At 40.6% G+C, this 27,263-nt stretch overlaps 1 protein-coding gene across 23 annotated transcripts in view; it reads right to left on the bottom strand.

Moving 5' to 3' along the window:
- Positions 1 to 27,263, bottom strand: part of FRMD3 (FERM domain containing 3) — a 285,416-nt gene that overhangs the window by 105,671 nt on the left and 152,482 nt on the right. For 15 of the 23 annotated variants that reach the window (XM_001491733.7, XM_005604935.4, XM_070248388.1 and 12 more), the window contains one exon: positions 19,408 to 19,450. The exons of 2 other annotated variants lie outside the window; for them this stretch is intronic. In XM_001491733.7, the coding sequence (XP_001491783.2) occupies positions 19,408 to 19,450 (43 nt within the window). Of the gene's footprint in view, positions 1 to 1,725; positions 1,838 to 19,407; positions 19,451 to 21,771; positions 21,930 to 27,263 lie in introns of those variants that run through there. 6 more of the 23 variants (XM_070248408.1, XM_070248397.1, XM_023627149.2 and 3 more) reach the window with 3 other exon arrangements.

Below are 27,263 nucleotides of genomic sequence, written 5' to 3'. Positions count from 1 at the left end.
CTTCAGGAGAAGCTCTGACAGCGACTTTGTGTCCAACACTTCTGATCTCAGGTTCACCATCTGGACAAATTGTTATGACCAAACTTAAAACTCAGCCTCCATTTCCTCCTCTGTGAAATGGGGATAATAATGGAACTAACCACCTAGAGGAGACATCAGCAAACTTCCTCGGTACAGGGCCAGAGAGTGAATATTTTCGACTTTGTGGCCTCAAGGTCTCTGTCTCATCTACTCCACTTGGCTGTTGTAATGTGAGGGAACCCAGACAAGATGGAAACAAATGGGCATGGCTGTGTTCCACTGAAACACTACAATCTGAATTTCATAAAAATTTTGTGTGTCACAAAATATTGTTTTGCTTTTCTTTTAATCAATCATCTAAAAATATGATATATCCAAAGGAAACAATATCATTATCTTGAAGACACATCTGTACCCCCATGATCATAGCAGCATTATTCAGTAGTCAAGGTACAGAAACAACCTAAGTGTTCACTGACAGATGAATGGGTAAAGAAAATGTGGTATATATACACAATGGAATATTATTTACCCATGAAAAGAAGTAATGCTGTCACCTGGGACAACATGGATGAATCTGGAGGGCATTATACTAAGTGAAATAAGCTAGACAGAGAAAGAGAAACACTGCATGGGATCAGTGTGGAATCTAAAAAAAAGGTAAAACTCTTAGAAACAGAGTAGAAAAGTGGGTGCCAGGGGCTGGGGGGTGGGGGAAATAGGGAGAGGTTGGTAAAAGAGTATAAACTTTACATTTTAAGATAAGATAAATAAGCTCTGAGTACTTAATGCATAACTTGGTGACTATAGTTGATAACACTGTATAATTGAAATTTGCTATGAGAGTAGAATAATGTTCTCACCAAAAAAAAAAAAAAAAAGGTAAATTGTGAGGTGACAGATGTGTTGATTAAGTCAATGGGGAATCCTTTCACAATGTATGCATATATCAAATCATCACTTTAAATACCTTACAAATTTATTTGTCAATTATAACTCAATAACGCTGGGTGAAAAATAAAACCTATTCCCAGCATGAAGGTCCTATGAAAACAGATGGGGGTCCAGGTTTGGCCCAGGGGCCGGGGTTTACTGATTCCTGACAGAGACCTCGATGAGGATGAAATGAGTCACTGATGCAAAGCACTCCGCAGACTGCCTGAGACCTAAGTACCCAACCCACAGGAGCTATCACTCTAGAGGCCGAAGAAGAAACTGATGTGGTTGAGGTAAAACCCTTCAACTTGACCCAGCCCTACATCTTGGTTCAAAGGGTGAGAGGGGGACTGTCATTTCTCAGGAAGGAGCAGGGATGAAATAGGCAAGCAACAGGTGCACACATGAAGAGATATCTGGCAGTCCTGGTTCTACTGAAGAGCTTTGCTGCCTGAGCCCAGGGTGCAGTGACCTGAGAATTTCAGCCACAAAAGTTAACGTAAGTACAGGAAACTGAAGGCAAGAGTTCCAGGTGCCTGCTTGCTGCAGGTGTTGTGTAACTAACTGCCCCCTTGGAGTCATGTTGGTAGGTGTAAATCAACTAGTAATAATCATAATTACAACAGCCAAATTCAATTATTTCTGTAACTGAGATTTTACACCATAAAATTGCATCCAAAAATGAGGTATTATAGAGGATTTCCAACCAAAGTGAAACAGACAGGAATAAGCTTTCCTACCCACGTTTGAATCCCCTCCAGTACTCACGTATCAGGCACAGAATCTCTCGGCCCATCGTGGTTCTCCTTCAGACATTTATGCTGCCAACACACATGTAGTTTTGCATCATGTGGCCCACTACGAAACAAGGTGGGTGTTCCTGAAGGAGGAAGGAAGCCCCGGGAAGTACCTCCTCAGTGATATAAAGGCTTCTGCTCCTTTGCTTTCTGCTTTCTCTACTACTCCTGCCACATCCCCTCCCTCCCACAAGGAGGAGTGTCGGGTCCTCCCTGAAGCACAAATATCCACCATCGTACCTGATCAAAATGACATCAATGTCGCCACCAACCATACCATAAGGATAAGGTTAAAAACTATAAATCTGCGGCTTATCAAATGCATACATCATTCAGAATTCAACACTATAAAATCAAGTTTTATTTGTTACCATTATTTCTTCCATATGGGGAAATAAAGAACACAATGTGAAAACCATTTATAGACTCGAACTGCATGCGTTTTCTTTTATAAAATTATTTATTTAATTTTTTATTGAGGTCACGTTGGTTTATAACATTATATAAATTTCAGGCATTATTATTATTATTATTATTATTATTATTATTGCTAAGGAAGATTAGCTCTGAGCTAACATTGTTGCCAATCCTCCTTGTATTTTGCTTGAGGAAGAGTAGCCCTGAGCTAACATCTGTGCCAATCTTCCACTATATGTAGGTCGCCATCACATCATGGCTGATGAGTGCTGTAGGTCCATGCCTGGGATCTGAACCCACAATCCCAGGTCCCCAAAGTGGAATGCACTGAACTTAACCACTATGCCATGGGGCCAGCCCCAAGGTGTACATTGTTATATTTTGAATTCTGTATAGACTACATCATGTTCACCACCAAAAGTCTAGTTTCCATGCATCACTGTACAAATATGCCACTTTACCCTTTACTCCCTCTCCCGACCCCTTCCCTTCTGGTAACAACTAATCTGTTCTCTGTATCTATGTGTTTGTTTATCTTCCACATATGAGTGAAATCATATGGTATTTTTCTTTCTTCGTCTGACTTATTTAGCTTAGCATAATACCCTCAAGGTCCATCCATGTTGTAACAAATGACAAGATTTCATCTTTTTTATGGCTGAGCAGTATTCCATTACGCGTGTGTGTGTGGGTATTCTTTATCCATTCATCCATTGATGGGGACTTAGATTGCTTCCAAGTCTTGGCTATAGTGAACAATGCTGCAATGAATATAGGAGTGCATATATCTTTTCAAATTAATATTTTCATATTCTTTGGATAAATACCCAGTAGTGGGATAGTTGGATAATATGACATTTCTATTTTTAATTTTTTGAGGAATCTCCATACTGTTTTCCATAGTGGCCACACCAATTTACATTCTGATCAGCAGTGTATGAGGGTTCTCTTTTCTCCAAATCCTCTCCAACACTTACTTCTTGTCTTTTTAATAATAGCCATTGAGACAGGCATGAGGCAATATCTCATTGTAGTTTTTATTTGCATTTCCCTAATAATTAGTGATGTTGAACATCTTTTCATGCGTCTGTTGAACATCTGCATATCTTCTTTGGAAAAAATGTCTGTTCAGATCCTCTGTCCATGTTTTGATCGGATTCTTTGTTGTTTTGTTGTTGAGTTGTATGAGTTCCTTACATATTTTGGATATTAATGCCTTATGGGATATACGATTTGCAAATATCTTCTCCAAACTGTAGGTTGTCTTTTCGTTTTGTTGATAGTTTCCTTTGCTGTGCAGAAGCTTTTAGTTTTATGTAGTCCCATTTGTTTATATTTTCTTTTGTTTCCCTTGCCTGAGTAGGCATATCCAAAAAAAATATTGCTAAGACCGATGTCAAAGAGTGTACTGCCTCTGTTTTCTTCTAGGAGTTGTATGGTTTCAGGTCTTACATTCAAATCTTTAATCCATTTTGAGTTGATTTTTGTGCATGGTGTCAGATGATGGTCTACTTCCATTCTTTTGCGTGTGGCTGTCCAGTTTTCCCAACACCAACTATTGAAGAGACTTTCCTTTCTCCATTGTATCTTCTTGGCTCCTTTGTTGAAAATCAGCTGTCCATAGATGTGTGAGTTTATTTCTGGACTCTCAATTCTGTTCCATTGACTTGTGTATCTGTTTTTCATGCTGTTTTGATTACTATAACTTTGTAGTACATTTTGAAACCAGGGAGTGTGATATCTCCACCTTTGCCTTTTTTCTTAGGATTGATTTGGCTATTTGGGGTATTTTGTTGTTCTGTATAAATTTTAGGATTCTTTGCTCTATTTCCATGAAAAATGTCATTGGGATTCCAATTGAGCTTGCACTGAATCTGTAGATGGCTTTAGGTAATATGGACATTTTAACTATGTTAATTCTTCCAATCCATAAGTACAGAATATCTTTCCAGATTCTTAGATTTCTTTATGTCTTCTTGAATTTCTTTCAATAATGTCTTATAGTTTTCAGTATTCTGGTCTTTCATCTCCATGGTTAAATTTATTCCTAGGTATTTTATTCTTTTTGTTGCGATTGTAATTGGGATTGTATTCTTGATTTCTCTTTCTGCTAGTTCGTTGTTAGTGTATAGAAATGCAACTGACTTTTGCATGTTGATTTTGTACCCTGAAACTTTACTGTATTCATTATTTCTAATAGTTTTTTTGTGAATTCTTTAGGATTTTCTATATATATAAAATTATGCATCTGCAAACAGTGACAGTTTTATTTCTTCCTTTCCAATTTGGATACATTTCATTTCTTTTTCTTGCCTAATTGTTCTGGCTGGAACTTCAAATAGTGTGTTGAATAAAAGTGGTAAGAGTGTGCATCCTTGTGTTGGTCCTGTTTTTAGATGGATACTTTTTAGTTTTTCACTCTTGAGTAAGATATTGGCTGTGGGTTTGTCATATATGACCTTTATTATCTTGAGGTACTTTCGTTCTATACCCAGAGATTTTTATTCAGAGTTTTTATCATAAATGGATGCTGAATCTTAGCATAAATGAATGATTTCTTGGCATCCTATGAGATGATCATGTGGGTTTTTTTCTTCATTTTGTTAATGTGGTGAATCACATTTATTAATTTGTGGATGTTGAACCATGCTTGCATATGGTAATAAATCCCACTTGATCGTAGTGTATGATCCTTTTAATGTCTTGCCATATTCAATTTGCTAATATTTTGTTGAGGATTTCTACATCTATATTTTTCAGCAATAATGGCCTGTAATTTTCCTTTTTTGTGTTGTCCTTGTCTCCTTTTGGTATCAGGGTAATGTCAAAATCATAAAATAAGTTAGAAATTGTCCCATCCTCTTCGATTTTTTGGAGGAGTTTGAGAAGGATAGGTACTAAATCTTCTTCTTTGAATGTTTGGTAGAATTCACCAGAGAAGTCATCTAGTCCTGGACTTTTGTTTTTTGGAAGGTTTTTTATTATTGTTTTAATCTTTTTACTAGTGAATATTCTATTCAGATTCTCTATTTCTTCTTTATTCATTTTTTGGAGATCACATGATTCTACGAATTTATCCATTTCTTCTAGGTTATCCAATTTGTTGCCATATAGCTTTTTATAGTGTTCTCTTATAATCCTTTCTATTTCTGTGGTATCCATTGTAATTTCTCCTCTTTCATTTCTGATTTTATTCATTTAGACTTTCCTCTTTATTTCTTAGTTAGTCTAGCTAAGGGTTTGCCAATTTTATCTTTTCAAAGAACCAGCTTTTAGTTTCATTGGTCTTTTATATTGTCTTTCAGTCTCTATTTCATTTACTTCTGCTCTGATTTTTATTATTTCCTCCCTTTTACTGACTTTGGGCTTCATTTGGCTTTTCTAGTTCTTTTAGGTGTAGTGTTAGATTGTTTATTTGAGATTTTTCTTGCTTCCTTAGGTGGACCTATATTGTTATAAACTTCCCTCTCAGAACCACTTTTGCTGCATCCCATAAGTTTTCATACGTTGTGTTTTCATTTTCATTTGTCTCGAGGTATTTTTTAGTTTCTCTTTTGATCTCTTCATTGATCCAATAGTTGTTTAATACATGTTGTTCAGTCTCCACATATTTGTGACTTTCCAGCTTTCTTCTTGTAATTTATTTCTAATTTCAAGCCATTGTGGTTGAAAAAGACGCTTGATAAGATTTCAATCTTCTTAAGTTTACTGAGAATTGTTTTGTTTCCCAACATATGATCTATCTTTGAGAATGTGCCATTTGCACTTAAGAAGAATGTGTATTCCACTGCTTTTGGATGAAATGTTCTCTATATATCTATTAAGTCCATCTGTTCTAGTGTTTCATTTAAGGCCAAGGTTTCCTTGTTGACTCTCTGTCTGGATGATCTATCCATTGATGTAAGTGGGGTATTAGTCCCCTACTATTATTGTGTTGCTATCAATTTCTTCTTTTGGTCTGTTAATTGTTGCTTTATATAATTTGGAGCTCCTATGTTAGGTGCATAAATATTAATAAAACTATGTCTTCTTAACAGACTAATGTCCCTCTTCATCCCCTGTTAGCTTTTTTGGTTTTATGTCTATTTTGTCTGATGTAAGTATACCTACACACACTTTCTTTTGGTTGCTATTTGCTTGGAGTATCATCTTCCATCCTTTCATTTTGAAGATATGTTTGTCTTTAGCACTGAAATGGGTCCCCTGGAGCCAGCATATTGTTGGGTCTTGTTTTTTAATCCATCCAGCCACTCTGTGTCTTTTGATTCGTGAATTCAATCCATTTACATTTAGAGTGATTATTGATATACGAGGTCTTAATACTGACATTTTATATTTTGTTTTCCATTGTTCTATATTTCCATTGTTTCTTTTTCCTTGTATTTCTTTCTGCCATTTCAGTTTGGTGGTTTTCTGTGATGTGTTTCTCAGTTTCCTCTTTTTTTAAAGTTTTGTGACTCTGCTCTGAATTTTTGTTTTGTGGTTACCATGAAGTTTGTGAAAAAGATCTCATAGATTAGATAGTCCTTTTTCTGCTGATAGCCTCTTATCTCCTTTAGCCAATACAGGTTCTGTCCTTTTCTTTTTCCACTTCTATGTTTTTATTGTCACAAGCTAGCCTTTTTTGTACTGTAAGTTTGTTACCAAATTGAAGTGATTACAGTTTTTTTTAATGATTTCTTTCCTTTAGGATTTATGCTATAATTTTTTCTAAACTATTCTGCTATGGAGTTGCAATTTTCTTTCTGCTGCTTCTTCTTCTTTTTTGTTGCAGAGGAAGATTCACCCTGAGCTAACGTCTGCTGCCAGTCCTCCTATTTTTTTACATGAGCCACCATCACAGCATGGCCACTGACAGACGAGTGGTGTAGGTCTGTGCCCAGGAACTGAGCCCAGGCTGCCAAAGCAGAGTGCACTGAACTTAACCACTAGGCCACCAGGACTGTCCCAAGTTCCAATTTTCTGATTCTATCTATTTATCACCTTGCTTAAAGCTTTGTATACCTTTGCATCTTTTTGTTTCATGTAGAAGAGCTTTTTCCAAGATTTCTTGTAAGGCAGGTCTAGTGATGATAAACTCCCTCAGCTTTTGTTTATCTGGGAAAGCCTTTATTTCATCTTTATATTTGAAAGATAACTTTGCTGGATAAAGTATTCTTGGCTGACAGTTTTTATCTTTCAATATTTTGAATATATCATTCCACTCTCTCCTGGCCTGCAGGGTTTCTGCTGAGAAATTTGCTGATAGCCTAATGGACGTTCCTGAATAGGTTATTATTTTCTCTCTAGCTGTCCTAAATATTCTTTGTCATTGACTTTTGACAGTTTTAATATAATGTGCCTTGGAAAAGGTCTTTTGGTGTGAGACAATTTGGGGTTCTATTAGCTTCACGTACTTGTATATTCAGTGTCTTCCCTGGGTTTGGGAAGTTCTCAGCCATGATTTCTTTAAATAAACTCTCTGCTCCCTCTCTTTCTTCTCCTTCTGGGATACCCATTATTTTTATGTTGTTTTTCCTAATTGAGTCAGACATTTCTCATAGAATTTCTACATTTTTAGAAAATCTTAGTTCTTTCTTCTCTTCCATCTGAATCATTTTTGGATTCCTATCTTCAAGCTCACTAATTCTCTCTCCCATATGGTCTGCTCTATTTCCAATGCTTTCTAATTTATTCTTCATCTCATTTTTGTATTCTTCAGCTCCAGAATTTCTATTTGTTTTTTTCTAGAGTTTCAATCTTTTTGGTGAAATACTCCTTCTGTTCATTAATTTTATTCCTGAGCTCACTGAACTGACTTTTCTTGTAGCTCACTGAGTTTCTTTATGACAGCTAATTTGAATTCTCTCTAACAGTTAGATGCAATCTTCCATGACTTCAAGTTTTATTTCTGGAGAGTTGTCATTTTCTTTTTGTGATATTGTGTTACTGTAGTTTTTCATAGTGCTTGATGAGTCGTTCCTCTGCCACATTTTGGTAGCAAACACCCTTCTTATTTGGGTAAGGCTTTGTTTACTCTGATTCAGAGCTGCTTCTGGTTCTGTATGAGAGCTTGCACTTTCCACCCTCCAATGCCTCTGCCAGAGGTGTCAGTGCCCTTGTTGAGCTGCTTGTACCTCTGAAGTTGTTCGTACCTTGTTTCTTACAATGTTGCTACAGTCAGAAGTGTCACCATTAAGGTCACTGGGCTGGCGAGCACCTCTGTTGCTTCTGGGGTCACCTGGGTCACAGGTTCCCCCACTGCAGTGGAGGGAGGGGGAGAGTTGGGCATGAGCCTGGGTCACAGACACCTCCACCTCATCCGGATTTGTTGGCTCTACAGGTGCCACTGCTATGGGTGAGGGGGCCAAAGCTGCAGGTGTTACTGCAGCTGGGGGGACCAGGGCTGTCGGCTCCATTGTTGTTGTTACTTGGCTCTCCGCAGGCTCTGGTGCTACTGCTCCCGGGTTTCCTCGGGGTGCCGGAACCACTGCTGCCAGGGGTTCCAGGTTTATGGGTGTCACCACCACAGCTAGGGGAGCTGGGGTCATAGGCAACTCCACCACCACTATGAGGGCAGTGGTACCTGAGTCATGAGCACTGCCAGCAAGGTTCCTGGAACCTCAGGTTAGGGGCACTGCCACTGCTGTCAAGTTCCCAGGGTCTTGGATGCAGGCCTGCTGCTGGAAGGGCTGGTGTCAGAGGTGCCACCACCAAAGGAGGGGAGGAGGCTGGTCACAGGTACTACTGTAGTTCCTGAAGCCACAGATCACAGGCATCACCTGTCACTGCTGAGGGAGGGAGAGAAGCTGAATCACAAGTGCTGCTGTAGTTCCTGCAGCCTCTGGTCTCAGGTGCCAGCATGATTCATGGAACCTCAGGTTGTGGGCATCACTGCTGCTGCTGAGGGTATTGGGCTCTTGGATGCAGTCCTCACTACAGGGAGGGCCAGTGTTGAAGGCACTGCCACCATGGGAGGGGGAGGGGACTGGATCACACCATTGTTACCGTTCTTGGAGTCTCCGGTCATGGGCCCCACAGTGTTTCCTGGCACCCCTGGGAGCACTGGCTGCCTGGGTTCCTGGGATCTCCATTCACAGGCATTACCACAGTTCCTGGGGCTTCAGGTCTCAGGAGTTGCCATCACTGCTCCCCTGGATCCACCATCTCCACAAGATCCAGTCCACCTACCTTCAGATGTATAGATATATGGATCTCTCAGGCGTTCTGGTGTGCTGTGGAAAGAGTCCTTTGTTGGTCCATGGATGTCCTACTGGTTGTAACTTAGAGAGGAGAGACAAAGGGAGTACCTCACTCTGCCATGTTGCTGATGTCACAAATTTGGACTTCCTGAGAGAAGGATCAAACACGGAAATTTTTTTTTTTTTTAAAGATTGGCAGCTGGGCTAACAACTGTTGCCAATCTTTTTTTTTTTTTATGCTTTATCTCCCCAACCCCCCCCCCCCCAACACACACACAGTTGTATATCTTAGTTGCAGCTCCTTCTAGTTCTGGGATGTGGGACGCTGCCTCAGTGTGGCCTGACGAGCGGTGCCATGTCCGCGCCCAGGATCCGAACCCTGGGCCGCTGCAGCGGAGCGCATGAACTTAACCACTCGGCCACAGAGCTGGCCCCCAAACATGGAAATTTTTGATGAAACAGTTGAACTTGGGAAAAAACGAGATATCTTACCAAACATACTGACCTCATACTAGAGTAAGAGAAGTCGGCTTACAAAGCTGGAAAGAAGCATTGGAATGGAGAAAACAGGAAAGAGCAAAAACAGCCAATACTAAGCCGCAGTAGGTGGGGACTTAGAATTATTTGATTTATGAAATAATGAGTTTTGTTCAGCTGTGTGTCTTGATTTTTTTAAAGAACATGTTAGTTGCTCCCTAAAAGAAGCATTTCAATTCTAGTTAACAAGCATTTATTACGAACAGATTAGACACATAGCCTTGTGTTAAGCCATGGACCAGGTGAAGAAATATTCTAAACTAAATACTGGGGACATGATTAGACAAGTATATGAATGAGGACAATGGGACAGGATGCCCCAAAAGGTCAGAGATGGGATTACTGTCAACACAGGTATTCAAAGAAGTAAAATGTGTGACGCTTTACTGTCAGAAGCATATGATGAAACTTTAGCAAAAAAGAACACACTCATGAAGGGGGAATAATGAGCCATGAAGCAGAAGCATGAAGATCATAAAGGAGCAAACAGAAATACTGAAGGGTGGGCAATCTGAGTGGGGTCTCTCATGCAATGGGCAAGGTGGTGTTCCCCAGAAATTCCTGCCCACCCAGAACATCAGAATGTGACCTTATGTGGAAATAGGGTCTTTGTCGATGTAAATCATTAAGTTAGGATGAGGTCATATTGGGTTAGGGTGGTAGCTGAATCCAATGACTGATGTATTTATAAGAGAAAGGAGAGGGAGACTCGGACATAGAGACACACAGGGAGAAGGTGATGTGAAGATGGAGGCAGACACTGGAATGATGCAGTGACAAGCCAATGAAACAATGCCAAGGATGGCTGGACACCACCAAGTGCTAGAAGAGGCAAGGTAGAATTCTTCTCTAAAGCCGTCAGAGGGAGCAAAGCCCTGCTGACACCTTGACTTCAGACATCTAACCTTCAGAACTGTGAGAGAATAAATTTCTGTTGTTTTAAGCCACCCAGTGTGGCTAGTTGGTTATGGCAGCTAAAGGAAACTAATATACTCAGCAAGGGGAGTAATTGGAAGAAGAAAAGAATTGGGAGGCAGGCACTAAACTGGCCTGATGAATGGGCATGGGACCTACAGCTTCTCTCCTTCTCTTCCTTACACCAGAGCAAAATCTACACTCCTGGTACATTCTCTGTGCTACAGAAGATTTGTTCCCCACGGACGAAATCATTCTGCTGTGAGGGGACTGGAGCAAGCAGTACCCAAGGGGTACCAGAAAGCTAAGGAATGCCGCATAAACATGGAGTTTCACAAATATCACCATCAGAGATATGCCATCTCAGGATTCCAGGAAAAGTCATTGTAACCTCAGGGAGGGAGCACTACAGACATCAGCCAGCAACTTGACTCAACGTTGCTCTTATGGCTGAGTAAGCCATGTATGATGCAGAGGCTGGGGGTCCTCCCACTCTGATTTGCATGCAGAAGCCATGTACAAGCACCCTTGTCTCTTCAGGGTGCTTGGCTGAGCACAGTGCCTGGTAAATTGAATAAGAAGATCTTAACTACTCTGCTGGGCTAATCAGGCAGCAAGCAAGATGAAACAGAGAGCTTCTGTGAAAGACTTGTAAGCGGGCTTCCTTTCATCCAGGGCTCTATCTTTACAGTACACGCTCAGTGCATAATGCGCTTTGATTCCTTCCTTCTCTTTCTTTCTTGATTTTTGCATAAAGCTTTCTCTCCTTTTATTTCCTCTTCTTTTATTACCAAGTGATATATGAAATATTCTCATTGTAAAAGATCTGAGTAAACTATAACAAGATATAACAAAATGTGAGATCCTCACTTCCCTCCACCCTACTCCCTTCCCCAGAGGTAACCACAGATAGTTCGCATCGTTATAGTCTTTGTTCTATGCACTTATATAGTCATATAAAATAATTTATTTTCATATAAATGGATCATATATATATGGTATTTTTACTAACTTTTTTAACTCTAGAATATATCCACTAAGTCTTTCAGCGTCAATAATATGCCTGCCTAATTCCTTTTAATGACTGCATGTATTCCACATAATTTATTTATCCTTGCCAAAATTGCTGGGCTTTTTATTGCTTCCAGTTATAAACAATGCTCCAATGGACATCCTTGCATAATACACACCTGTGCTGAAATAAACTTCGCTTTAGATAGAGTCATAAAAACGACCTTGTTGGATCAAGAAACATAGGCCTTTTAATCTTGAAAGATACAGCCAAATTTCCATCTCAAATGGCTGTACCAGCTTATACACTCCCCCCAGAAGTTTCACCCTCATCCTCATCAACTGGACATTATCAACACTTACAATGTTCTCAGTATAATAAACAAAAATATCTTGTTTTAATTTGCATTTTCCTTGTTACTAATGATTTTGAGCATCTGTTTATAAGTTTGTTGGCCACTTATTTTTATTCCTTCAATGTGTCTTTTCATTGAGTTGTTGATCTTTGGGTTTGCAGTATCCACTTTCCATCCTCTGCAACTGATATATATAACAAGTATGTTATATATTTGGAAAATATTCTTCCAATTATTTTGCTCGCGTTTTAATTTGTTTATAATTCATTTTATAGTCATTCGTTCAACAAATCTTTACTGAGAATCTGCTCTGTTCAGTGAACAAACCAAATGTTCTGTTAAAAATACTCCTAAATTTTTAGCTAAAACTTCTATAGATTGTTAAATATATTGGCCTTTGAATTCATCTGGAATTTAGGAGTACTTTCATACAAGAAGTTATGTCTTTAGCTTTTTTTTCCCAAGTGGCAAAGTGATCCAAAAATTATGCCTTGAATAATCTGCCTTTCTGTCTCTGAAATACAATCTTCATCATAACCCATATTCCCATCATAATGGGTCAGTTTGGAACTGTTTTTTTCTGTTCCACTGATTCTTCTCCTTTTCCTGGGTCCACCGGAATCACCATGTGTGTCCATCACAAGGCCTTGAATTGCTACCTAATAGAACAAGGACTTATCATTGTCCATTTTTACATATTTATTGGCTAGTCCTAAGCGCTTTCTTTTGCAAATGAGCCTTAGAATCAGTTAGTTAAACGCTATAAAGAATCTCACTGAAATTTTGATCTGAATGTATGTATTAATTTGTGAAGAACTGCTTTTATTAACAATATTAACCAGAAAAACGAGAAGTCTCCCTTTATTGAGCTCTTTTCTAAATACCTCCACAGTAAAATTTCAGAGGTTTTTTTCTAATCTTTTTCCTCTTTTTTGGCTGAGAAAGATTCACTCTGAGCTAATGTCTGTTGTCAATATTCTTTTTTCTCATTTTTTTCCCTCCCCAAAGCCCCAGTACATAGTTGTATCTTTTAGTTGTAAGTCCTTCTAGTTCTCCTATGTGAGCCACCACCACAGAATGGCTACTGACAGATGAGTGACGTGGTTCTACAGCCAGGAACTCAGCCCAGTTTGCTGAAGCCGAGCATGCTGGACTTTAACCACTAGGTCATCAGGGCTGGCTCTCAGAGTTTTATTTATATAGATCTCACACATTTCTTGTACATTTATTTATAAGAAATTTATGTCTTTACTTGTTATTGCTATTGTAAACAAAAGTACTTTTTTCCATTACCCTTGAGAAATAGTTACTGCTCTTGTATTTAAAAAGATATTGTTTTAGGATATTAACCTTTTTTTTTTTGTGCTGAAGAAGATTGGCCCTGAGCTAACACCTGTGCCAATCTTCCTCTATTTTGTGTATGGGTTTCCACCACAGCATGGCTGACAAGCGGTGTAGGTCTCTGCCTGGGATCTGAACCTGTGAACCTGGGCCACTGAAACAGAGCATGCTGAACTTAACCACTCTGCCATGAGGCCAGCCCCTAGGATATTAATCTTGTATCCAAGGACAAAAACCATTATTAGTTGTGGGGAAGAGGTGGGGAGCAGGGCAGGTGGAGAGCTTGAAGAGATCCAAAGAGGACAATACCAGGTTTAAGATGCTATCTGGAGCTCTGAGAGGGAATCTTGCACCCCTTAGCACACTGGGCTTGGCTGAATGGAGTGAGGTGTAGGGGCAAGACAAAGAAATCTCAGAGTAGTTTAGGGGAAGTGTTTTGTTTGGAACTGAGAACACTGAAGAAATGGTGGCACAGTGTGTTTAAGCAGAGATGAAGCCTTAGAGAGTACCCACAAGTTTCCCGGAGGCTTAAGCGTGGCACGGAAGAGGCTGAGCAGTTTCTGCCTGTCCTAGTGGTGAATACAGAAGTTCTGACAGCCAACGAGTGAAAGAGACCTGGAGTGGGGACCACAGAGGGCAGAGTCTACAGATGTGCAGGACAGACCATGGTGGGAACCACAGGTGTAACAGAAGATGCCAGTGCACACTCAATGTCCAGGTGGGACCAGTTACACCCAGAGAGGGTGCAGTGGAGAAAGAGGCCAGCAATCAAAGGTCAAACCACATAAGACATGCCAGGGGAAGACTGCACAAGACAGATGCCCTGCTCACTGCCATGATGGTATGTAAGCTTTCCCTGCCTCAGGATGCCATTCTGGGGGTGGGGAAGCTCTTAATTTGGGAAAACTACCCCACTATAGAGTATATGCTTTCAAGCGACTATGTTCAAATTACGAATTCTCTGGGTAATTTGCTGAAAGAGATCAAATTCTAAACTGGCAGATCCTGAGGTACCCTGAAGTGGCAAAATTAAACTTTTTGCCCCAGAGGAAATAGAGGTTCACAGCAAGTTGAATTCAGTCATGGGGAAATAATGTTACATTTCTGCACATCTGAGTCAAAGTGCGTAACTTTTTAAAACCTTTTCATGCTAGTATGATTTGTGTGGTTATGTAGACCCTGTCAGACATGTAATCTTTGTCCTCTTGATGTGTACCACCACATGTACACACACTGGGGTATGTTGCACAGCTTTGGGGACAAGGCTAAAAGCCATAGATTGCAAATGAAAAGAGTCACTGTGTCTTACAGAGTAACATTCCTCCATGGAAAGAAAGGACTCTGGAAATCAAACATCCAAAATATGTCACTTCATTTAACTCCTTGTTTGCAGGCAATCTATTATCTGAGTATTCTTGAAAGAAAAAGAAAAAGAAAAGACCAACTTCTCAGTCTGCTTTTGTACCCATAGACACACAATGATGGAATAGGGAAAGTGAAATGCTGCCCAGACAAGTTATGCCACCTACCTGCATTTTTACCTAGGAGACAAAGAATGGTTAAAAATTTGATTTTGAGGTTCCAATTCCAGGTAGGATGGACTAATTGCACCCCACACTGTCTCTCTCACTGAATGAAGCTATAAAACCTGGACAGAATATGTCCATAGCTATTTAATGACTCTGGAAAGTAAACAGTAGCAGGCAGATTGAAAAAGAAGACAAGAATTCAGAGGACCACTGAACCAGTGTTGAGTTTACCATGCTTTTTCCTCAGTATCTCTGGACAGAACTCAGAGACACCTGGAAGGGCATCAATATGGACGAAGAACGCTTGTAGAGACACTCCTAGTTAAGGCTCGAGGAGCAGAACAGTGGGCTCTGGCAGCAACATCTGCAGTAGGCAGGGGCTTGGAAATTTCTTTTCTAGAATGTTTTTAACCTAATTTTTTTAATAGGTATAGAATTACTCAAGTTATGTATATCATATTGGGTGAGTTTTTGGTCTTTGAGGAATTGGTCCATTTCATCTAAGTTGGCAATCTTATGTATCTAAAGTTGTTCTGTGGGGTCTGTAGTGATATCCCCTCTTTTGTTCCTCATAGTAGTAATCTGTGTCTTCTATTGTTTTTCTTCATCAGTCTTGCTAGAGGTTCATTAATTGTCTTATCTTTTCAAAGACTTACTTTTATTTTCATTGAGTTTCTGCATCATGTATTGATAAAAGTAGCAACTTAGATGAATCTCAGAGTTATTAATGCTGAGTTCCAGAAGCCAGTCTCAAAAGATGACATGCTATGTGATTCCATTTATATGACATTCTCAAAACACAAAACTCTATTATTACGGAAACATATCAGTGGTCACTCATGGTTAGGGGAAGAAGCTGTGACTACAAAAGGGCAGCATGAGGGAGATTTTTGGGGTGATGGATCTGGTCTGTATCCTGACTGTGGTGGTAGTTACACAAATCTGTCTATATGTTAAAATTCATAGAACTATACAACAAAATAAAATCAATTTTACCAAATGTCCATTCAACAATTAAATTTAAAGTGATTCCCAAGTTTAGAGGAGCAATAAGACTTTGGTTTAAGAAGTTTCCCAACTTTAAAATGTATATCCAATTAAGTAACTGTCCAATTAATTAGTTTTTCAATTAAGTATTTCTCTTTCTTAATAAATTTGAGGTCTCCATGCAAATAAATTTGATTATACCTCTTCTCAACAAGGTTTTGGGGAAACAAGCACTTTCATGTAACATTAGTGAAGTAAATTACTATGAGCTCTTTGGATGGATATTTATCACTAAGGAAATGTAACTTGTGTGTACCTTTTGATCCAACAATTCTGCTTCTAGGAGTTTCTAGTATAGATGTACTTGCACAATATGCAAGAATGTACATATAAGCATGTTTAATGCAGCATAATTCATAATAGAAAAATACCAGAAACAACATTGATGTCTATTAATAGGTAAATTACATACATGTATACAATTAACTTTCAGAAAGCTATTATAAAAATGGGGCCAATCATCAAGCACTGATATTTAAAAATCTCTAAAATCATTAAGGAAAAAATAACAAGGTTAAGAATAATATATAGATTCATCTTATTTTTGTTTATAAAAAGACTTAGATATATTGGGGGAGATTATATATACATTAAAATTCCAAGAAATGTATGTAAAATACTGCTAACAATAGTTATTTCTTTGGGGTGGGCTTGGAGATACAGTGGGAGGAAAAAGGAAATCGTTTTGGTTTTAATTTTTAACTTTTCTGAACTTTTGGAAATGCCACGAATATGATATTAGAGCCATGTGTCACTTAATGACAGGGATACGTTCTGAGGAATGCACTGTTAGATGATTTTGTCCTTGTGGGAACATCATAGACTGTACTAACACAAACCTAGATGGTATAGACTACTACACAGCTAGGCTACATAGTACTAACATTATGGGACCACTATCATATATGCAGTCCATTGTTGACTGAAATGCTATTATGCAGCAAATGACTATACTAAAAAACTATTTTAAAAAATACTAATTAGAAGTAATAATGCCCTTGTAAAGAGTTTGTTAATGAGGACAACTCACCTTCAGCCAACCCTGGGAAACACCATTCCTGGGAACACCCATAGTCAGGGGGATCTTAACAAAGTCAGGGCAAAAGACCTGAAAGTTGGTCATCACCTCTAAGTGAGATGGGAATAGAAGAAAATGTTCCTCCAAGGAATTATGCCCTCTCTGCCTTCTCAAAGGCAGTCAGAGTATAAAATGCATCCCATACCACGGAGGAAGCTGTCTGGATTCTGCAGCCAGATCCTTTTGGTAAATTCATGGATGAGTCCCAGCGGTTGGACACAGTTTCTCTGGGTTAACAATATATAAGCCCTAGTTTATTCTTTTTTGTGTAATTTACATTAAAGTTAACATTTCTAGGACAGATGTACAAGAACACAGGAATTCTTGATACTAAAAGACATCATCACCAACAACAAAGCTAGGTCTGTGATCTTGAGAAAATTACATAATTTTTGATCATGCATGTTCATGTCCTTAACAACAGGGGTCTGGGTGACAGGTAAGCCCCCTGCCAGTTCATACAATCGGTGAGTCACCGTGTCTGGTTTAGAGGTTGAATCTAACACAGTTCTTTTTTCCAGATTCAGATTCCATTTGTCATTAGGTTGAAATTGGCCAGGAGTCACATGTCAATCTTTAAACCACTTTTACAAAACACTATAAAGTTTGCATTGGTTGTTCATATTTACTAATTATAGAGGCAAAGCTCTTAAGCAGCAAATTCTTCACAAATTTAAAATTTTTTCTTCTATTTAGTATTGAAATACATCTTCCTTTAGAGATAAATTTATATATCAAAAATGTATGTGGCCTAAAAGAAATAGTTCAAGACATTTAAGAACCAAAGTCAAAGAATCATTTACTATAAACAAGTTTACTAGAAAATTGTCCAAATATTTCTAAATATATAAACAAAACTACCAAAACTTGGTAGTTAAGGGGTAAAAGCTGGGCACAGCTGTTTTTCTCAGGCATGTCAGTTCGTTCTCTTTATCCTGCACATCATTGTACAGAGAGCCTCCTAATACCTCTGTCCTGCTACTTCTTCTTGGATGCTTGTCCCAACTCTATTCCAGCCTCTCCCCAACAGCCCAACCTCACTGGACCTCCCAAGCGCAATGCTACCCCTGTTTTCACTCTCACATCTTTCCTGCCCTCTCCCTGCAGCACCCATTGCCCACAGCAGCCATGGGTACCCTGTCCCAGAACAAGCCACTGAGTTTACTGCACTGGCCAGACAGAGCCTGCTCTTGAGGGGTGGGTGAGGGAAGGGGGAGGAATAGGGAGGACAGAGGAGGAGGGAGAAAGGAAAAGAAGATAGCTAAAGGATAGACGTGTTGGTTGCTAGTTTGCCATACATGTTCAGTTTCTTCCTTCTCCCACTTGAAAACCCTGCCTGGAAATAATTTCTCCATATCTGAAAAAGAAAAGTTCCCTTGAATGATGACAACTGACCTAACATGCGCTAACCTGATCTCCAATGAGAAACTCATTTGTCACCTACATTTCAGAGCCCTGGGAAAGTTGACATGAGGGATAGATGGATTTCAGGGCGGTTCATGAATTTCTGAGGAGCATTTCAGGAGCTCTCCTCCAAACATAAATAAAGGCATGCTGACTACATCCTGTCACAGTGACCAGGGCAAAACATCATGCCACCCAGGACCACCAGTCAACACCCTCCTTCCAATGCCCCAAGGGGATGACCAGATATTTTAGGGAGATATTTCCCAGGCTGACTTCTCCAAGAGCTCATCAGGAAAAGAGAAAAAAAAACAAAACAGTTCAGAACACCAGAGCTTGAAAACAATCACCCAGAAAAAAATATTTATTTTAGGGAGTTTGGGGGGTGGAAAAGAATCATGCAATCTTCAGTAAAGTGACAAGCAAGATTCCAGTTTTGAATCATATGTGCTTCACTCATCCCCCCAAGACTGTACCCCCCATCCCGAACCATTTACTATAACAACCTCACCATCAAAAGGAACCAGGCACCTGGTGATTATGTTACCAGGTACTCAACCATCTAATTCGAACGCTGCTATTCAAATCTGAAATATGAGGGTAAGATGATGGGGAGGGGAAGACACAGGAGGCTACAGGCATAGTGACTGCAAGGAGGACCCAGGCCAGCAAATAAGAGAGAAGAAGGTACACAGCTCTCATGGGAGAGACAACCCCCATCCACCCACAGAGCTTCAACTCCATCCGTTTCTTCCTTAGCAGGGGAAACTTTGTCAAGAAACAGAATCTATCCCTGGACATTTCAGAGCAAAAGTGAACCCATAGATCGACACTTACATTTCATTTGCTTGAAGATGGACTTGTTAGGTTCAAGCCAGTGCTGGGAAGAGAAAAAACCAAAGATTCTAGGTCAGATGGCTGGACCATATAATGCATACCTAATAACTAAAAGGAATTTAATAAAAATATCTTTTTCCAAAGCACAGCCTTGGTTCCCATAGATATTCCTCAGGGTTCCACCCTCTGAAGGTCAACATGAACAATTTGGCAATAATAACACCACAGGCAAGGGTGTAAATTACAGGGAACTAACACTGTCTGAGGAGTATTTGAGTCATACAGTTGCTGGGAGAGAAGGATGGGGGTAGATTATACACTGAAATGGGAGGTTCTAGCTGCTTCAGTTGACTCCTAGGTGATTCTTTGAGCTCCATTGCTCTGGGCAAGCCACAGACAGCTAAAGACTTTGACATCCATGACCTCAAAGAGTCACAGTCCAAGACTGCATCAGCACCCTGCTCCCCTTCCAGGCAGCCTCCTTTCAGGTTAACAGTGGGCCAAGCCAGTATTAGCCCCATCACACAGAGGAAATTCCCCTCTATGGTCGGGAAGAGCAAATGAAATATCTTATTTCAGAGGGCTGAGGTCATCAAGAAGAAAAATTAGCTCCATTACAAAACAAAGAAGCACCAAGACCTGGGAAGCTCAGAATCGTGTTGCTGAAAGGTGTTTGAAGCAGATAACATGCTGGCCTCGGTGGCCAACTCTCTCCACACCACATGTGAAGGTCACTTATACATGCCGAGAACCAGGAAGATTTGATATCACTGACCACAATGTCCCTGAAGCTGCTTAGGGAATGTCAGGAAGAGTTTCTACATCTGTGGTTTATAAAGACAATAAGAGGAATGGCAATGGGTATACATCAAGAGGTCAAGAAGCCCTCACTTATGGGGCAATCCCCACTCCTGCTTGATACTGAGGGGGAAGGAATAAGAGGGAACTTACCATAAGTTACCTCATTCTCTCATTTCTGTCTTCCAGTAAGCCTCAAGGGTCTGTATTACCCCTACTGTTTGATGTAAATGCATAATCATAAAGTTTAATAAGAACCAGCATTTGTTGAGTGCTGACTAAGTGCCTGGTGCTGTTCCACAAGTTTCCATGGGCTATCACCACCATCCCACTTACAGGTGAGAAATCTGGGGATCAGGATGTTACACAACGTGCCTAAGGTCCCCAGTGAATAAATGTGGAAGACAGCGTGCAGTCGGATTCCAGAACACAGGCCTGTGACCTTGGCCATGTGGCCTCTGGATGGGTCAGTTTGCTCTAAAATGTATTATTTTCCTTGTTGAACACTCTCTCTTTCCCCAGGAACAGAAAAGTTGAGCAGTAAAAACAGCAGTTTCCAATCCAGGGTAGTCAGATCTCTACAGCCCTCAAAAAACAAGAATGGGGGTCTTTTAACTATTTCCATATGGAGAATCTAACAGAAAACCATACATTTACCCCTGACATGCTGCACAGACAAATAAAATAGGAAGTTTCCATGCTTCTGGCCTAAATTATATCAGCTCATTTTGGGAACGCCGGTTATCTCCTTTATTCTCCATTTTTTTTTTAATGTGGTAAAATACATATAACATGAAATTCACCATCCTAACCATTTTTAAGTGTACAGTTGAGTGGTATTAAATGAATTCATAATGGTGTGCTACCATCACCACCATCCATCTCCAGAACTCTTTTCATCTTGTAAAATTTAAACTCTACACCTACTAAACAATAACTCCCCAGTCTCCCTTTCCTCCTGGCCCTTGGAAATCAATATTCTACTTTTGGTTATTCCTTCTAATCAGAAATTATGCTTAGTCTTTACATAGCTATAATCAAACAGTAGAAAATGTATTGATTACAAAACTTACCAGCTGTATCACCTTGTGAAAAATGTTTAACCTCTCTGTGTCTTTATTTCCAAAACTATAGAATGGGAATAGTAATAGTAATAGTACCTACCTTATAAGGTTGTTGTGAGGATGCTAAAAGTTAATAAACGTTAAGATACTGGCATGTGAAAAATAATCAGTGCTTGTTTGCTGATGCTGCTGTTACTATTTAATAAGTACAGTTTAATTGGGAGATACATCTTTCAATATACAGGACTCACGGAGGAGAATAATAAAAGGGGCCTCTGGTGATGAAATCGCTTTTCTTGAAATAAATAAATAGGATAATATAGAACTAAAGGGAGAAAACAAGTAATGCAGCCAGAGATCAATACCTATTGCTATCGTCTCACAGAGGGAGGATCACCAGTCATCTTGCCAATAAAATCTGAAATATAAACATATTTTCCAAATTCTCTTTGCTTGGCACCCTTTGAACGCCTTGGCCCTTCTCTGCCTAGCTTCAATCTACCTCTCCACCTTCTCGCTGCCTCCAGGGATGACAGGTGAGTTTCATTTGTGGGCCCACACCAGTTAGTCAGCGGCCATCTCCCAGGGCTGTGAGGAGGATCCCAAGACTGGGTGAAGGCTCTGTGGGAATGAGAGCCATGATGGATTGGCTGTGTCTTCCTGGAGGGGTAGGGAACATTTGAGGCATGCCTGCAAGGTATTCACCACCTGTGTCCTAAATCAATTATTTTCCCTAAATGAACTGGCCTCCTCGTTGTCCTAGGAAACACCTGCACTTTGTGATCCGTTCGACCTTCCTCCTCTCGGCCTGTTCACATCCTGTCCTTGCCTCCCAGGCCTCGTGTGTCTCAACTACCTGTGTCCACAGAGTGATCACGACATACTTCTCCAGGACAGATCTTCTTCCCAGTGGGACAGTTATGGGGTACAGAGCCCTAAGGAAAATAAGCCAGCGGTAACCATCCTTCAAGGGGTTACAGGAAATCATTTCTCCAAAGAGGGTGAAGCTCAACCTGTTGTATGTACTAACGTTTAAAAACCTGACTGGCCTATGGCCCAGCAGTTCCTTTATTCTCTAATTTGCCCTTGTGAACACAGAGGAGCGTAACAAGGGTTTTCACTGTGATATTATATAAAATTTAAAATATTAGAAATAACATTGATGGCCATCACCAGGAAAATGGTAAAAACTGTGGTCTGTTCATATTCTGGATGATTCTGCAGCAGTGTTTTATATGAGGTAGGTCTTTATGTGGAACATGGTTAGATCTCTGAGGCACACTGTGGGATAAAAAAGGTGAGCTGCAAAATTTATAATTATGGCTGCAGTTAGTTCCCAAATCATGCACTGAAGCGCCCCAGGGAAACAGGCATACTAGACTTCTGTCGGACGCCATGCGAACCATGAGCTGGAGGAAGTCCACAACTGCAACATTAGATCATGCGATATTCCTTTGATGCCATACTTTTCAGAAAGCTGGGTTTCTAGTGGCTGCTGTGATAAAAAGGAAGTACTTTGAAAACAGGTGTGCAACAGGCAATGAGTGTGTCAGTGTCTGATCCAACTCCAGAGTTTGAGAAGCCATGGGGTGCCCGACAGGCACACACATGCCATTAGTAAGTAACTGTGGTTAAGAATGAACTGAAAATACTATTTTCCTGTGTGTAATGTTTCAAATGGCCACTAAGGCCATAATGGCCATGCTAGGACATAAATACTAAGTTGCTTGGGTCTAACTCTTACTAGATGGAACTGATAGATATCCTTTTGACCCAGGGCACCAGGAAATAATTACTAAGATACTAAGGGAGCCATAAAACGAGAAGGTTTGGGAACCTCTGAACTATGGTATCATACAATTGATGTGTCTTCTTTTTTAAATAAAAAGTACAAAACACTCCCATATATTTTCAAAAAATACAGAATAAGAATCTAAATGTATTTCTAAAGATGTGAAATGATACACACTAAACTGACACCAGTGAGGGTGGGTAACAAGGAGAGAACAGGAATTGAGGGGTGCTGGTGAAAGGAAACCATGACTTTCCTGAAGTTTCATCTGTGGTGTTTTAACTTAAACCTTTTATGTGTACCAGTGCCTTACACCAATAATTAAAAATCGACTTAAAAAAAGAAAGAAAGCTAAGCTCTACTCAGAGGATAAGGGTGAATTTCACGTAATTTAGATTCATGAGAAAGAATTTCATGCATAACAGGCAGATGCCAAATCCAGCTGAGCACTCAGGGCTGACACTGTGGTCCAGCTCAGGAGCCAGCAGGCCTGGGTTTGAATCCCAGCTCTGCCACTTACTGGCGGTGTGACCTCCAGCAAGTTCCTGTTCCCTCACTTACGGCATCGCCAGGAGGTTTGAATGGGTTACCTCACTAAGAAGCCCTTAGAACAGAGTGCAGGTTCCATAAACCCCAGCTGCTCCCACCTTCCTCATGTTCACTGAGAGAGACTCCTGGGTTGGTGCAATGGCCCCTCTCGGTGAGCCCACCTTCTCATTCTCTTCCTCTCTCACTCCCCGCCCTACCTGCCTTCTGCTCTGCATGGACAGATAATTCTCCTCCCCATTTTCATTCTTCCTTTCAGAGTTAGGGTTGGGCAATGAAGTCGTCTGTTCTACACCAACGTTACTGTAGGTACAGACGGATTGCACACCCATGAGAAAATAACCATGATGTAATGACTTGCTGCTTAGATATGAGGCTCAGAACATTTATTGCACTGCTACTTTCCTTTCAATTGCTACTTGGAATATATGCTATTTTTAAAGTCTGCTTCTGTACTGGAAACTGATACTCCCTAAGAGAGGCAGAAAGGAAAGCCTGCCAACCAAACATTTGAATTTGTGGCTGTTTACTGTAGCTGAAACCTTCATTTCTTCAAATCTCATTGAGAATAAAAATTGCAAATGGTAAGGAAGCTAAGACTCAACCACTGATTCTCCGACTGAGCTTGGGGAGTAAGATGACCCCGAGGCTGTCTCCCTCAGCCTGATGTGAAGGATCAGGAAGGTGTCTGCAGAAGCACTGTCAGGGCTCTGCCCAGGACCCTCGGGTGCCCTTCCCTTTCAGTACACAGCCGTCCCACTCTTTATAGGAAGGCTGCCCTCAGGTCACTGAGTCCACTGCAGGGTGAGGTGAGCCTCCCCACTCCCCCACCCACAGCAGGGCAGCTCTTAACTAACAACTGACAGGGTGGGAGGACAGACGCCTCTGCTCCCTCGCCCCTGGGCCAGGACAACTCTCAGGCATGACCTCCACTGCTCCAGGGCTCCTCTGTGGCCTGAGCGCATGTTCCCCTCTGCACGACTGTGCCGCCATCCGCACTTGCAGGGCCTCCTTCTCCTCCCTGTCCCAATCCCCCCTCTCCTGTGAGTCTCTTCCTGGGAACACTTCCTACTAAGACTGGAGTTTTCATCTCAGGATCTGCTTCCTGGGAACCGGACCTGAGACAGGCTCCCTAAGTCTCCCCCAGAAACTGCCCTTCGTGGTGTTTCAAATCCTTCCCTTGGAGGTTTATTGCTTATGCCTTAGGCCTGAGCCCTGGGAACCTGCAAGGCCTCTGTGAGAGGGCCCAACTGAACAGGGTTTTCAGTAGTGACATCTGGCCTGAACACTTTTCAAGTTATTTCTTAGAACAAATGCATTTTGATTGACAGCAGCTTGAAGAAAAAGAGGAAGAGCAGAAGGAGCTACACAAAAGGGTGAAAAGCAGAGAGAGGCCTGAACCCTCCAGGCCCTGATTCCCTCACCTGGGACCTTGGGGCGGGGGCAATAGAGTCCAGGACCCTAAGAGTCCTTCAGTCAGCCCTCACGGGCCACCTTCTCTGAACCTGAAGGATGAGAACGTTGCCAACAGATGTTTCTTTCTTTGTAATTTTGCTAGGCCCAGCTGCAGTAAGCCCTAAGAAGATAATTTTCTCTACCCCATCCTAGAAATGGTGCATTTCTTTTGTACTTTCTAATTTTGGCTTTTTGGGAAAAAAGAAGTGGGTGTGAAGTGGTGATTTGTGACAAAGTAGATTGATTTTTAATTTGGTAGCTGCTAAGACCAAAAAAAAGGCTCCCCAATGTAAACAGTATAACACTTAGTTATCTATGAATGTTGGATTCAGGCTATGATTACAGAACAAATTACACACCTCTCTGTTATCTCTCTCAAAACGCTTGATGCCCTAAATCAGAATAATCTGTAGCCGAGAGAAATGTGTTAAATAACCAATGGGGCTTTAAACAGAATGAATGTACCTCCCCAAACAGGAGCTTGTTTTTCCCTCTGAGTAACAAGATCCAAAATCTGACCAGTTCCCATCACAGCCCTGAAAAGGTGCCTCATTCTCAGGTCTCCCCTGGACAAAGCCCCAGAGTAACTCATTCCCTACTTTATGTAGCCAATTTATGCCATTTCTAGGTCCTTTGGCCTCTTTTAGGGGAAAGAACGCCATCTGAATGAATGCAGCCTAACAGTGACCTGGACAGTGAAGTGAGAGCTGGGCCTAGTGATTTAGCTTCAGCAACAATGGTTTCTGCTCCAGGTTCAATAAAATCGACCACACAACACCACCAACAATGAAAATATCTGTAGATCAGGTACACTCAAAGGTGAGTGTCCTTTTGGAAGTCAATCTGTGTAAGAAAATCTTCGTTTCTTCTATGTAGTGTTTTTTCCTCCTTCAGCCATAACTGCCTTTGCATTCTAGGTTCTCAGGGATGAGCTAAATAGAAGTAAGAGCCAGGAGAAGAAACATTGTAGAAAACAGGTGGAAACTGGAAGCCTAAGAAAGCAGAAGCAGCATTTTTTTTTTTTACTGTAAAGAACCGATAGTAAATATTTTAGGCTTTGTGGTCCATATGGTCTCTGTCAGAACTACTCGACGCTGCTGCTGGAACATGAATGCAGTCACAGACAATACATAACTGAATAGTAGTAGCTGTGTTCCAATAAAACTTTATTTATGAAAAGAGAAGGGGGAAATCCTGACCCTTGTGTTCCAGCCGCTGCTCTGTGTTCTCATAACAATGTTCACTTAAAGAAAAAACAGTATTGTAAAAAGAAAACACAATAGAGGTTGCAAATCATTTATTGCTGTTTATATTAAAGTACACTAGGATAGCAAAATGCAGTCATGAGGGAAATTATGAGATTCCTTCAAGCTTTTTACAATGGAATTTACCACTGGTAATGGCTGCTGTCGAGCCATATAAATTTAACATTGCCATCAAATTGTTTTAAGGTGCAAAGATCTCCTGGTTGCCAGACCCATGGATCTTTTCAGACTCTTCAAAGCATGAAACAGTAAAAAGATCAGTTACACCTGTTGATAATGTGGACTAATTCATTTAAATAACAAATCTATGGCTGTGGCATAGATACTATTGGTATCCCCATTTTACAGGTAAAGAAATTGAGGCATACGTTAAGGAGTCTGCTCAAAGTCATACAACCAGCAAGTGGCAGGGACAGGATTTGACCCGGTTTTCCTGGTGTCAAAGTTCTTAGCACCTGAGCAACAACGTCTTCCAACCCTCCTTCTTCCTTGATATTTGAAACTGTGGTCCATTCTCCTGTATTATGTCTATAACTACCTTTGCTTCCAGGATGTCTCTCTCTCCTCATTCTATTCTTTCTGCTCTGTACCTTCCTGTTCAGTCTCCTTTGCTGTTTCTCTTTCTGGATCATCCTTTAAAATATAGATTTTCTTTGTCTTTCAGATACTCCTCTTGTTCCATTCTCTCTCCTTTAGTTCCACAATCCATTCTCAGGCTTTGTAGTAGTGGAGACCTCATGGGCTCCAAAATCTCCATCTGTGACCTAAACTTCTTCATTAAGCTTCGGATCCATCTTTGCAACTATACACTGAACATCTCCACCTCAGCATCTCACAGGCATCCCAAACTCAACATTCCTGAAGCTTACCACTTCTCCCCAAACCCCACTCTCTTTGTACAGTTTATTCCATAAGCAATTCTACCTGCACTTGGAG

Source organism: Equus caballus, chromosome 23 (genome assembly GCF_041296265.1).
Source record: "Equus caballus isolate H_3958 breed thoroughbred chromosome 23, TB-T2T, whole genome shotgun sequence".
NCBI classification, from domain to species: Eukaryota; Metazoa; Chordata; class Mammalia; order Perissodactyla; family Equidae; genus Equus; species Equus caballus.
Note: the sequence above shows the minus strand (reverse complement) of the source record. Positions and strands in the feature narration are given on the sequence as shown.